The 14,760-nt window shown below is 39.6% G+C and overlaps 1 protein-coding gene across 1 annotated transcript in view; it reads left to right on the forward strand.

Moving 5' to 3' along the window:
- SLC9B1 (solute carrier family 9 member B1) overlaps positions 1 to 14,760 on the forward strand; it is an 88,292-nt gene that overhangs the window by 24,000 nt on the left and 49,532 nt on the right. Inside the window, exons 3-4 of the mRNA XM_088836031.1 lie at positions 1,896 to 1,965; positions 6,545 to 6,683. Coding sequence (XP_088692157.1) covers positions 1,897 to 1,965; positions 6,545 to 6,683 — 208 coding nt within the window. The 5' untranslated portion in view covers position 1,896. The remainder of the gene's footprint in view (positions 1 to 1,895; positions 1,966 to 6,544; positions 6,684 to 14,760) is intronic.

Raw genomic sequence — 14,760 nt, forward strand, 5'->3', positions numbered from 1 at the left:
TCCTCACAGGATTTTATTTTTTTAATTGGAAGATAATTGCTTTACAATGTTGTGTTGGTTTCTGCTGTATAACAACATAAATCAGCCATAATTATACATATATCCCCATCCTCTGAAGCCTCCCTTCCCCTCTTGTAGGATTTTAAACACTAATATTTTGCTTTATTAAAGTGAGAATATATGTAAGCACTCAGCATATGGTTTACTCAGATGTTAATGTTCCATTTCATTAAAAACTTCCGTTATTAAAATTCAGGGCTTCCCAGGTGGCGCTAGTGGTAAAGAACCTGACTGCTAATGCAGAAGACGTAAGAAACAAGGGTTCAGTCCCTAGGTCAGGAAGATTCCCTGGAGGAGGACATGGCAACCCACTCCAGTTCACACCTGGAGAATCCCATGGACAGAGGAGCCTGGTGGGCTATGGTTCATAGGGTTGCTGTAAGCACCCAGCATATGGTTTGCTGCTGCTAAGTCAGTTCAGTCTTGTCTGACTCTATGCGACCCCATAGAGGGCAGCCCAACAGGCTCTCCCGTCCCTGGGATTCTCTAGGCAAGAACACTGGAGTGGGTTAGCATATGGTTTACTCAGATGTTAATGTTCCATTTCATTAAAAACTTTCATTATTAAAATTGTTTGCCTTTAAAATCATAGATTCTAATGAGGTGGATGAAATTGGAGCCTATTATACAGAGTGAAGTAAGCCAGAAAGAAAAACATCAATACAGTATACTAACGCATATATATGGAATTTAGAAAGATGGTAACCTTAACCCTGTATACGAGACTGCAAAAGAGACATAGGTATATAGAACAGTCTTTGGGACTCTGTGGGAGAGGGTGAAGGTGGGATGATTGGGGAGAACGGCATTGTAGCATGTATATTATCATGTGTGAAATGAATCACCAGTCCAGGTTCGACGCATGATACAGGATGCTTGGGGCTGGTGCACGGGGATGACCTGGAGGGAGGATATGGGGAAGAGGGAGGTGGGAGGGGGGTTCAAGAAGGGGAACACATGTACACCCGGGGCAGATTCGTGTCAATGTATGGCAAAATCAACCAATATATTAATGTAAAGTAATTTGCCTCCAATAAAATAATAATAATAATAAATAAAAATAAAAATATTATCTGTTTCCTTGACAGTAAATTCATCCTGTGTCATACAAATACAACACTCAAAAAAAAAATAGATACTTTAAACACATTCTTGTCAAGTACTTAAAATTAAAACTTGAAATCTTTAATTTTGTCCTCAACAGTAACTCAAGAATTGAAAGATATTTTTAAGGCAAAGATACTCTCCCTCTACTCAAAGAAGCAAAGATCACAGAGAAGGTAGAAACAACAGATATTTTTAAATAAGCTTTTCCAGAAATAATTCTTCCCTTGAGGTGGTTTTAGTTCACTCTTTTTCTTCCTAGTTCATTCTTATTCAAAATAAAAGCTATTTTATTTTGCTTAAATGTTGGACATACAGACCTTCTAATGGACCATGTAGAAAGACATTATGCTGATAGATGTAGGTTTTAAGTTTAGATCTTTTTGCAGGATTTGAATGAGTAGAGTAAATCAATTATGGAAATTATCTGAAACATACTAGTTCAGTGCATGAAATAAAGAACTTAGTTTTCTAATATATACTTTTAATATATGGCCCAGGATTATGAGCTACTGAGAAGTATCAAATTTTTTGTGTTACGATTTTTAAAAATCATGCACATGACTTTGGTTAATAACTTTAAAAATGACTATTTGGGCTATTTAGACTATTCAGATATCTGACTTGACTGTGATAAAACTTTATGGTAACAAATTAATCCCACTTAACCGTGTTTTCAAATGGACTTATAGTATTTTTCTTTTTCCTTTCAAATTACTTTTGAATATTAGCATGTACAGTGAAGAACCACAAAATGAACACTTGGAGGATGAAAATGTCCAGTCATCTACAACTCCTGAGGTAAAGGCTTAAAACTATATTGTAACATATGACATAAAAACCTATCTAATGTTAAAATTTATTTTTAAAGTTAATAAGTTTTTCCATATATTTGGTTTAAAACTGAGAAGTGGTCATTTAAAAATAACTAGTTTTAATAGGCCCTAAGAAAAGGAACGGAGAAGGCAATGGCAAGCCACTCCAGTATTCTTGCCTAGAAAATCCGATGGATGGAGGAGCCTGGTGGGCTGAAGTCCATTGGGTCGCTAAGGGTCGGATGCGACTGAGCGACTTCACTTTCACTTTTCACTTTCACACATTGGAGAAGGAAATGGCAACCCACTCCAGTGTTCTTGCCTGGAGAATCTCAGGGACGGGAGAGCCTTGTGGGCTTCCGTCTATGGGGTCACACAGAGTCGGACACGACTGAAGTGACTTAGCAGCAGCAGCAGCAGCAGCAAGAAAAGGAATGCAAAAGAGCGAAATGGCTGTCTGAGGAGGCCTTACAAATAGCTGTGAAAAGAAGAGAGGCGAAAAGCAAAGGAGAAAAGGAAAGATATAAGCATCTGAATGCAGAGTTCCAAAGAATAGCAAGGAGAGATAAGAAAGCCTTCCTCAGTGATCAATGCAAAGAAATAGAGGAAAACAACAGAATAGGAAAAACAAGAGACCTCTTCAAGAAAATTAGAGATTCCAAGGGAACATTTCATGCAAAGATGGGCTCGATAAAGGACAGAAATGGTATGGACCTAACAGAAGCAGAAGATATTAAGAAGAGGTGGCAGGAATACACAGAAGAACTGTACAAAAAAATCTTCACGACCAAGATAGTCATGATAACGTGATCACTGACCTAGAGCCAGACATCTTGGAATGTGAAGTCAAGTGGGCCTTAGAAAGCATCACTACTAACAAAGCTAGTGGAGGTGATGGAATTCCAGTTGAGCTATTTCAAGTCTTGAAAGATGATGCTGTGAAAGTGCTGCACTCAATATGCCAGCAGATTTGGAAAACTCAGCAGTGGCCACAGGACTGGAAAAGGTCAGTCTTCATTCCAATCCCAAAGAAAGGCAATGCCAAAGAATGCTCAAACTACTGCACAATTGCACTCATCTCACACGCTAGTAAAGTCATGCTCAAAATTCTCCAAGCCAGACTTCAGCAGTATGTAAACCGTGAACTCCCAGATGTTCAAGCAGGTTTTAGAAAAGGCAGAGGCACCAGAGATCAAATTGCCAACATCTGCTGGATCATGGAGAAAGCAAGAGAGTTCCAGAAAAACATCTATTTCTGTTTCATTGACTATGCCAAAGCCTTTGACTGTGTGGATCACAATAAACTGTGGAAAATTCTGAAAGACATGGGAATCCCAGACCACCTGACCTGCCTCTTGAGAAACCTGTATGCAGGTCAGGAAGCAACAGTTAGAACTGGACATGGAACAACAGACTGGTTCCAAATAGGAAAAGGTGTACATCAAGGTTGTATATTGTCACCTTGCTTATTTAACTTATATGCAGAGTACATCATGAGGAATCCTGGGCTGGAAGAGGCACAAGCTGGAATCAAGATTGCTGGGAGAAATATCAATTACCTCAGATATGCAGATGACACTACCCTTATGGCAGAAAGTGAAGAGGAACTCAAAAGCCTCTTGATGAAAGTGAAAGAGGAGAGTGAAAAGGTTGGCTTGAAGCTCAACATTCAGAAAACAAAGATCATGGCATCTGGTCCCATCACTTCATGGGAAATAGATGGAAAAATAGTGGAAACAGTGTCAGAGTTTATTATTTTGGGCTCCAAAATCACTGCGGATGCTGATTGCAGCCATGAAATTAACAGATGCTTGCTCCTTGGAAGGAAAGTTATGACCAACCTTGATAGTGTATTAAAAAGCAGAGACATTACTTTGCCAACCAAGGTCCGTCTAGTCAAGGCAATGGTTTTTCCCGTGGTCATGTATGGATGTGAGAGTTGGACTGTGAAGAAAGCTGATCGCCGAAGAATCGATGCTTTTGAACTGTGGTGTTGGAGAAGACTCTTGAGAGTCCCTTGGACTGCAAGGAAATCCAACCAGTCCATTCTAAAGGAGATCAATCCTGGATGTTCATTGGTGGGACTGATGCTAAAGCTGAAACTGCAATACTTTGGCACCTCATGCGACGAGTTGACTCACTGGAGAAGACTCTGATGCTGGGAAAGGTTGGGGGCGGGAGGAGAAGGGGACGACGGAGAATGAGATGGCTGGATGGCATCACCGACTCTGTGGACATGAGTTTGAGTGAGCTCCGGGAGTTGGTGATGGACAGGGAGTCCTGGCGTGCTGTGATTCATGGGGTCGCGGAGAGTCGGACACGACTGAGCGACTGAACTGAACTGAACTGAACTGAAGAAAAGGAATGAAAACACGGTAAGAGGTGACTGTAGATTATTTTGAAACTAAAACAGATTTTAGGAATAATAGAAATTTGCTTATTATTTCTTGCCATGTCCAGAATAAACTTAGTAGTATATAAGAGGTAAAGAAAAATGTAAATTAATTTAAATGTTCTGCTGTACATTTGAAGAGACCCAGGTTTTCATATTTGTAAGTGTATAGAGTAAGTCATTAGACCAACTTTTGTTGGTCTTATTTTACTAAATAATAATTGGTCATAATTAGAATTATAAATTGTTTACTTTTAAAATAGGAGTTTCTACAGTTTTTAAGAGTCAAAAAAGTCCTTTTTAAAAATATTTAAAATACTCACTGTTGATTTTAATTACTTTTATCTATGAAAACTATGCCAAAGCCTTTGACTGTGTGTATCACAATAAACTGTGGAACATTCTGAATGAGTTGGGAACACCATACCACCTGACCTGCCTCTTGAGAAACCTGTATGCAGGTCAGGAAGCAACAGTTAGAATTGGACATGGAACAACAGACTGGTTCCAAATAGGAAAAGGAGTACGTCAAGGTTGTATATTGTCACCCTGCTTATTTAACTTATATGCAGAGTACATCATGAGGAACGCTGGGCTGGAAGAAGCACAAGCTGGAATCAAGATTGCTGGGAGAAATATCAATAACCTCAGATATGCAGATGACACCACCCTTATGGCAGAAAGTGAAGAGGAACTCAAAAGCCTCTTGATGAAAGTGAAAGAGGAGAGTGAAAAGGTTGGCTTGAAGCTCAACATTCAGAAAACAAAGATCATGGCATCTGGTCCCATCACTTCATGGGAAATAGATGGAGAAACAGTGGAAACAGTGTCAGACTTTATTTTTGGGAAATAGATGGAGAAACAGTGGAAACAGTGTCAGACTTTATTTTTGGGGGCTCCAAAATCACTGCAGATGCTGATTGCAGCCATGAAATTAAAAGACGCTTACTCCTTGGAAGGAAAGTTATGACCAACCTAGGTAGCATATTAAAAAGCAGAGACATTACTTTGCCAACCAAGGTCCATCTAGTCAAGGCAATGGTTTTTCCCGTGGTCATGTATGGATGTGAGAGTTGGATTGTGAAGAAAGCTGATCGCCAAAGAATTGATGCTTTTGAACTGTGGTGCTGGAGAAGACTCTTGAGAGTCCCTTGGACTGCAAGGAGATCCAACCAGTCCATTCTAAAGGAGATCAATCCTGGGTGTTCATTGGAAGGACTGATGCTGAAGCTGAAACTTCAATACTTTGGCCACCTCATGCGTCAAGTTGACTCACTGGAAAAGAGTCTGATGCTGGGAAGAATTGGGGGTGGGAGGAGACAGGGACGACAGAGAATGAGATGGCTGGATGGCATCACCAACTCGATGGACATGAGTTTGAGTGAACTCTGGGAGTTGGTGATGGACAGGGAGGCCTGGCGTGCTGTGATTCATGGGGTCGCGGAGAGTCGGACACGACTGAGCAACTGAACTGAACTGAACTGATAAGACTTCATTCTCATCTGTGTAAATTTAAAATTTAAAATAATATGGTTCTACTGGACAGACTTCCAGAAAAAGATTTCATCATCAGAACTCCAACAGATTAGTCGTGATCCAGTTTAAATAACTGATACGTTCCTTCTAGCTAACTTAAGGAACTATTTCCCCTTTGTCCACTTATTGCTTGTAAATAAGGCTGCTCATCTAATTTTCCATGTTCACAGTAATAATGTGAATTTAGTTATGAGATTTGGTGGTTTCTTACACTCATAAAATTGTATGAAAGTATATTTCTTTTTTTAATTTATTTATTTTAATTGGAGGCTAATTACTTTATAGTATTGTGGTGGTTTTTGCCATACATTCCTATGAATCAGCCATGGGTGTACATGTGTTCCCCATTCTGAACCCCCCTCCCACCTCCTTCCCCATCCCATCCTTCAGGGTCATCCCCGTGCACCAGCCCTGAGCACCCTGTCTCATGCATCGAACCTGGACTGGCGATCTGTTTCACATATGATAATATACATGTTTCAATGCTATTCTCTCAAATCATCCCACCCTCACCTAGAAAGATGGTAATGATGAACCTATATGCAAAACAGCAAAAGAGACACAAATGTAAAGAACAGACTTTTGAACTCTGTGTGGGAAAGTATATTTCTTAAAAAGCTTTTTTGTTTTACTTCAGATCCTCAAAACTACCAGTGCTAATGAACATGAAGAAACTAAGGAAACCATCTTGCCAGAAACAGAGGAAACAAAACCACAGATGGAAAAGAAGGGTTCTTGTCCTCCACAAGGAACACTGAATAAAGCTATTACAAATGGTATGTGAAATAAGAAATGTAAATGGATAGAAAATGAGAAATGTAGATTTGATAAATATTAGAATATAAGCCAACAAAATGAAGTGAAGTGAAAGTCACTCAGTGATGTCCAACTCTTGGTGACCCCTTGGACCTGGCCTGCCAGGCTCCTCTGTCCATGGGGATTCTCCAGGCAAGAATACTGGAGTGGGTTGCCATTTCCTTCTCCAATAAGCCAACAAAGCCGCTGCTTAATCTATACACTCCAAATCAGATGAGCAGCTCTATTTATAAGCAATATGTGGACAAAGAGGAAATATTTTCTTGAATGTGTCAAAAATAATAACTGCTTAACAGATCTGTATTTTAGTATTTGTCATAACTTATGTCAAATTTTGGATATTAGAAACAATTAATAGATTTTTATTTAAAACCTACTTTTAACATTTAGTTTTAAGGTAGCTAGAAGGAACATTGTACTTCTGGCAATATTAATGTTCTTAAAACTTAAGCCCCAAATTTTCAAACAGCTGTTGCCTTTAAAAGTTGAATAAAACTTAGCTTCCCTACTAAAATTTTAGAGCATTTCATTGTCACCAAATATTTATAAAAGGTTAATATCCCAGATATTAGAAGCGAGGGCCGATGTTGTAAAGAGCAATATTGCATAGGAACCTGGAATGTTAGGTCCATGAATCGAGGCAAATTGGAAGTGATCAAACAGGAGATGGCAAGAGTGAACGTAGACATTCTAGGAATCAGTGAACTAAAATGGACTGGAATGGCTGAATTTAACTCAGATGACCATTATATCTACTACTGTGGGCAAGAATTCCTTAGAAGGGATGGAGTACTCATCATAGTGAACAGAAGAGTCTGAAATGCAGACAAAGAACTAATCTCAAAAATATACAAGCAACTCCTGCAGCACAATTCCGGAAAAATAAACGACCCAATCAAAAAATGGGCCAAAGAACTAAACGGACATTTCTCCAAAGAAGACATAAACATGGCTAACAAACACATGAGAATATGCTCAACATCACTCATTATCAGAGAAATGCAAATCAAAACCACAATGAGGTACCATTTCACACCAGACAGAATGGCTGCTATCCAAAAGTCTACAAGCAATAAAGGCTGGAGAGGGTGTGGAGAAAAGGAAATCCTCTTACACTGTTGGTGGGAATGCAAACTAGTACAACCACTATGGAGAACAGTGTGGAGATTCCTTAAAAAACTGGAAATAGAACTGCCATATGACCCAGCAATCCCACTGCTGGGCATACACACTGAGGAAACCAGAATTGAAAGAGACACCTGTACCCCAGTGTTCATCGCAGCACTGTTTATAATAGCCAGGACATGGAAGCAACCTAGATGTCCATCAGCAGGTGGATGGATAAGAAACCTTTGGTACATATACACAATGGAATATTCAGTTCAGTTCAGTTCAATTCAGTCGCTCAGTCGTATCCGACTCTCCATGACCCCATGAATCACAGCACGCCAGGCCTCCCTGTCCATCACCAACTCTTGGAGTTCACTCAAACTCATGTCCACAGAGTCGGTGATGCCATCCAGCCATCTCATTCTCCGTCATCCCCTTCTCCTCCCGCCCCCAACCTTTCCTAGCATCAGAGTCTTTTCCAGTGAGTCAACTCGACGCATGAGGTGGCCAAAGTATTGCAGTTTCAGCTTTAGCATCAGTCCTTCCAATGAACACCTGGGTTGATCTCCTTTAGAATGGACTGGTTGGATCTCCTTGCAGTACAAGGGACTCTCAAGAGTCTTCTCCAACACCACAGTTCAAAAGCATCAATTCTTCAGCAATCAGCTTTCTACTCAACCATTAAAAAGAATACATTTGAATAAGTTCTAATGAGGTGGATGAAACTGGAGCCTATTATACAGAGTGAAGTAAGCCAGAAATAAAAACACCAATACAGTATACTAATGCATATATATGGAATTTAGAAAGAAGGTAACAATAACCCTGTATGTGAGATAGCAAAAGAGACACAAATGTATTGAAGAGTCTTTTGGACTCTGTGGGAGAGGAGGAGGGTGGGATGATATGGGAGAATGGCATTGAAACATGTAAAATATCATATGTGAAACGAACCGCCAGTCCAGGTTCAGTGCATGATACAGGGTGCTTGGGGCTGGTGCACTGGGATGACCCAGTGGGATGGGATGGGGAGGGAGGTGGGAGGGGAGTTCAGAATGGGGAACACATGTACACTCATGGCAGATTCAAGTCAATGTATGGCAAAACCAATACAATATTGTAAAGTAAAATAAATTAGTTTAAAAAAAAGAGTCCAAAATGTAATACTTGGATGCATTTCCAAAACAACAGAACGATATCTGTTCGTCTCCAAGGTAAACTATTCAATATCACAGTAATCCAAGTCTATGCCCCGACCAGTAATGCTGAAGAAGCTGAAGTTGAATGGTTCTATGAAGACCTCCAAGACCTTCTAGATCTAACTCCCAAAAAAGATGTCCTTTTCGTTATAGGAGACTGGAATACAAAAGTACGAAATCAAGAATTACCTGAAGTAACAGACAAATTTGGCCTTGGAATACAGAATGAAGCAGGGAAAGGCTAATAGAGTTTTCCCAAGAGAACACACTGGTCATAGCAAACACCCTCTTCCAACAACACAAGAGAAGACTCTACACATGGATATCACCAAATGGTCAATACCGAAATCAGATTGATTATATTCCTTGCAGCCAAAGATGGAGAAACTCTATCCAATCAGCAAAAACAAGACCAGGAGCTGACTATGGCTCAGATCATGAACTCCTTCCTGGCAAATTCAGACTTAAACTTAAAAAAGTAGGGAAAACCACTGGACCATTCAGGTATGACCTAAATCAAATCCCTATGATGATACAGTGGAAGTGACAAATAGATTAAAGGGGTTAGATCTGATAGAGTGCCTGAAGAACTATGGACAGAGGTTCATGACATTGTACAGGAGGCAGGGATCAAGACCATCCCTAAGGAAAAGAAATGCAAAAAGGCAAAATGGTTGTCTGAGGAGGGCTTACAAATAGCTGTGAAAAGAAGAGAAGCAAAAGGCAAAAGAGAAAACGAAAGATATACCCATTTGAATGCAGCGTTCCTTAAAATAGTAAGGAGAGATAAGAAAGCCTTCCTGAGCTATCAGTGCAAAGAAATAGAGGAAAACAATAGAATGGGAAAGACTAGAGGTCTCTTCAAGAAAATTAGAGATACCAAGGGAATATTTCATGCAAAGATGGGCTTGATAAAGGACAGAAATGGTATGGACCTAACAGAAGCAGAAGATATTATTAAGAAGAGGTGGCAAGAATACACAGAAGAACTGTACAAGAAAAGATCTAAATGAACCAGATAATCACGATGGTGTGATCAACAACCTAAAGCCAGACATCCTGGAATGTGAAGTCTAGTGGGTCTTAGGAAGCATCACTGCGAACAAAGCTCGTGGAGGTGATTGAATTCCAGTTGAGCTATTTCAAATCTTGAAAGATGATGCTGTGAAAGTGCTGCACTCAAATTGGAAAACTCAGCAGTGGCCACAGGACTAGAAAAGGTCACTTTTCATTCCAGTTCCAAAGAAAGGCAATGCCAAAGAATGTTCAAACTACCGCACAATTGCATTCATCTCACACGTGAGCAATGTAATGCTCAAAATTCTCCAAGCCAGGCTTCAACAGTATGTTAACCATGAACTTCTAGATGTTCAAGCTGGATTTAGAAAAGGCAGAGGAACCAGATATCAAATTGGATCATCAGAAGAGCAAGAGAGTTCCATTCTGAAGGCTGTCTTTTCACCTTGCTTATAGTTTCCTTTGCTGTGCAGAAGCTTTTGATTTTAATTAGGTCCCATTTGTTTATTTTTGCTTTTATTTCCAATATTCTGGGAGGTGGGTCTTGGAGGATCCTGCTGTGATTTATGTCAGAGAGTGTTTTGCCTACGTTCTCCTCTAGGAGTTTTATAGTTTCTGGTCCTACATTTAGCTCTCTAATCCATTTTGAGTTTATTTTGGTGTATGGTGTTAGGAAGTGTTCTAGTTTCATTCTTTTACAAGTGGCTGACCAGTTTTCCCAGCACCACTTGTTAAACAGACTGTCTTTTCTCCATTTTATATTCTTGCCTCCTTTGTCGAAGATAAGGTGTCCATAGGTGCATGGATTTATCTCTGGGCTTTCTATTTTGTTCCACTGATCTATATTTCTGTCTTTATGCCAGTACCATACTGTCTTGATGACTGTGGCTTTGTAGTAGAGCCAGCAGGTTGATTCCCCCAGTTGCATTCTTCTTTCTCAAGATTGCTTTGGCTATTCGAGGTTTTTTGTATTTCCATACAAATTGTGAGATTATTTGTACTAGCAGCCTTCAGAATGGGAGAAAATAATAGCAAATGAAGCAACTGATAAAGGAATAATCTTCAAAATATACAAGCAGCTCCTGCAGCTCAATTCCAGAAAAATAAATGACCCAATCAAAAAATGGGCCAAAGAACTAAACAGACATTTCTCCAAAGAAGACATAAACATGGCTAACAAACACATGAAAATATGCTCAACATCACTCATAATCAGAGAAATTCAAATCAAAACCACAATGAGATACCATTTCAGGCCAGTCAGAATGGCTGCTATCCAAAAGTCTACATGCAATAAATGCTGGAGAGGGTGTGGAGAGAAGGGAACCCTCTTACACTGTTGGTGGGAATGCAAACTAGTACAGCCACTATGGAGAACAGTGTGGAGATTCCTCAAAAAACTGGAAATAGAACTGCCATATGATCCAGCAATCGCACTCCTGGGCATACACACCGAGGAAACCAGAATTTAAAGAGACACATGTACTCCAGTGTTCATTGCCGCACTGTTTATAATAGCCAGGACATGGAAGCAACCTAGATGTCCATCTGCAGACGAATGGATAAGAAAGCTTTGGTACATATACACAATGGAGTATTACTCAGCCATTAAAAAGAATGCATTTGAACCAGTTCTGATGAGGTGGATGAAACTAGAGCCTATTATACAGAGTGAAGTAAGCCAGAAAGAAAAACACCAATACGATATACTAATGCATATGTATGGAATTTAGAAAGATGCAAATGATACCCTGTATACAAGACAGCAAAAGAGACACAGATGTATAAAACAGTCTTTGGGACTCTGGTAGAGGGTGAGGGTGGGATGGTTTGGGAGAATGGCATTGAAACATGTATATTACCATATGTGAAATTAATCGCCAGTTCAGGGTCGATGCGTGTTACAGGATGTTTGGGGCTGGTATGTGGGGATGACCCAGAGGGAGGATAAGGGGAGAAGGGAGGTGGGAGGGGGGTTCAGGAGGGGGAACTCATGTACACCCAGGGTAGATTCATGTCAATGTATGGCAAAACCAACCAATATAATATTGTAAAATAATTAGCCTCCAATAAAAATAAAAATTTTTTAAATTAAAAAAAAATAAAATAAAAGTGCTAGATTGGGGGAAAAAAAAAAGAGAGTTCTAGAAAAACATCTACATCTGCTTTACTGACTATGCCAAAGCCTTTGACTGTGTGGACCACAACAAACTGTGGAAAATTCTGAAAGAGTTGGGAATACCAGACCACCTGATCTGCCTCTTGAGAAATCTGTATGCAGGTCAGGAGGCAAAAGTTAGAACTGGACATGGAACAATAGATTGGTTCCAAATAGGAAAAGGAGTATGTCAAGGCTGTATATTGTCACCCTGCTTATTTAACTTATATGCAGAGTACATCATAAGAAATGCTGGGTTGGATAAAGCACAAGCTGAAATCAAGATTGCTGGGAGAAATATCAATAACCTCAGATATGCAGATTACACCACCCTCATGCCAGAAAGTGAAGAGGAACTAAAGAGCCTCTTGATGAAAGTGAAAGAGGAGAGTGAAAAAGTTGGTTTAAAGCTCAACATTCAGAAAACTAAGATCATGGCATTTGGTCCTATCACTTCATGGCAAATAGATGGGGAAACAGTGGAAACAGTGGCTGACTTTATTTTCTTGGGCGCCAAAATCACTGCAGATGGTGATTGAAGACATGATATTAAAAGACGCTTAGTCCTTGGAAGAAAAGTTATGACCAACCTAGACAGCATATTAAAAAGCAGAGACATTACTTTGCCAACAAGGTTCTTCTAGTCAGGGCTATGGTTTTTCCAGTGGTCATGTATGCATGTGAGTGTTGGACTGTAAAGAATGCTAAGTGCTGAAGAAGTGATGCTTTTGAACTGTGGTGTTGGAGAATACTCTTATAAGTAGTCCCTTGGACTGCAAGGAGATCCAGCCAGTCCATCCTAAAGGAAATCAGTACTGAATATTCATTGGAAGGACTAATGTTGAAGCTGAAACTCCAATACTTTGGCCACCTGATTCAAAGAACTGACTCATTTGAAAAGACCATGATGCTGGGAAAGATTGAGGGCAGGAGGAGAAGGAGATGACAGAGAGATGGTTGTATGTTATCACTGGCTCAATGGACATGAGTTTGAGTAAGCTCTGGTAGTTGATGATGGACAGGGAGGCCTGGTGTGCTGCAGTCCATGGGGTGGCAAAGAGTTGGACATGACTGAGGAACTGAACTGAACTGAGGTTGATACAGAGAATCTATTTAACAGAGCAGAAACCTCTCTAGCTGAAGGTAGGAAAAGGTAAAATGTAATTAACAAATTAGCTGGAGGCTCTATGTAGGCAAGTCTGAGAGTTAATGACTCCAAGGGTAACCCATTGTGGTGTTGGGTGGATATTCTTATGTGAGTTTTACCTCCAAGATTTTTCTGTCAAGGGGAGAGAAAAGGTAACCACTTTCAGCAGCAGAGCATTCTGTGCTTAATAAGAACTTCTCTCAGAAATTATTTTATCAGAGTATAACCTCTAGGGTTATACTAACCAACTGAGAAGAAAAATACCCAACTTCAGCCCTTTCTAGCCATCCCACACAACCTAAGGGGGTGAGAAAAGGAAAAAAAAACAACCCTGAGGAGCACTTGTGAAATATCTAGCCCAGGAGGCACAGACTCACTGAAAAACTGAAGCCTAATCATAGGACTAGAGAACTCTTCTTCTTCCCCTACAACTTACTACCACGTTACCTCAGGTCCTTTTATACAGGACATCATGTTCCCTTTTAAACAAAAATATATAGCATTTATTAAAAAGCACAAACACAGTTGGAAGAGACAGAGAAAGCATCAGAACCAGACCCAGATATGCTAAGGCTGTTGGCATTATCAGACCATGAATTTAAAACAACTCTGACTGATACACTAAGGGCTCCAGTGGAAAGGTAGACAACATGTAAGTAAAGATGGATAATACAAACAAAGAGATGGAAATTCTCAGAATCAAACAGAAATGCTAGAAACTAAAAACACTAACAAAAATGAATGCCTTCGATGGGTTCATTAGGAGATTATACACAGCTGAGGAAAGAATCCCTGAGCTTCGGGATTTGTCAGTAGAAACTTTCAAAACTGGTAAGCAGAGAAAAAATTGGGGAAAAAAAAATATGCAAGAACGATGGGACAACTATAAAAGTTGTGACGTATGGGTAATAGGAATGCCAGAAAGAAAGCAACAGAAGAGATATTTAAAGTAATAATGACTGAGAATTTCCTCCAAATTAATGTCAAATAGCAAACCATAGATCCAGGAAACTTGAGTACATGAAGCAGAATAAGTTATTTTTAAAAAACTTCAAAACTATACTTAACTGTGTAGTATACTCAAACTGGAGAAAATGAAAGATAAAGAAAACACCTTGAAAGAAGCTAGAAGAACAAACACCTTACCTATAGAGAAACAAAGGTAAAAGTTACATCCAGTTTATTCTCAGAAACTATGCAAGCAAAAAGAGAGTGAAATATTTAAAGTGTTGAGACAAAACACACACACACACACACACCAACTGTATTCTATGAAATTATCTTTCAAAAGTGAAAGAGAAATAAAGGCATTCTCAGATTAATGAAATTGAGATAATTTGTTGCCAGTATGCCTGCCTTGCAAAAGTTTTAAAAGTTTTTCAGAGAGAAGGAAATGATATAGGTCA

This window comes from Moschus berezovskii, chromosome 5 (genome assembly GCF_049115385.1).
Source record: "Moschus berezovskii isolate FMDL1 chromosome 5, NW_MosBer_1.0, whole genome shotgun sequence".
In the NCBI taxonomy this organism is placed as follows: domain Eukaryota; kingdom Metazoa; phylum Chordata; class Mammalia; order Artiodactyla; family Moschidae; genus Moschus; species Moschus berezovskii.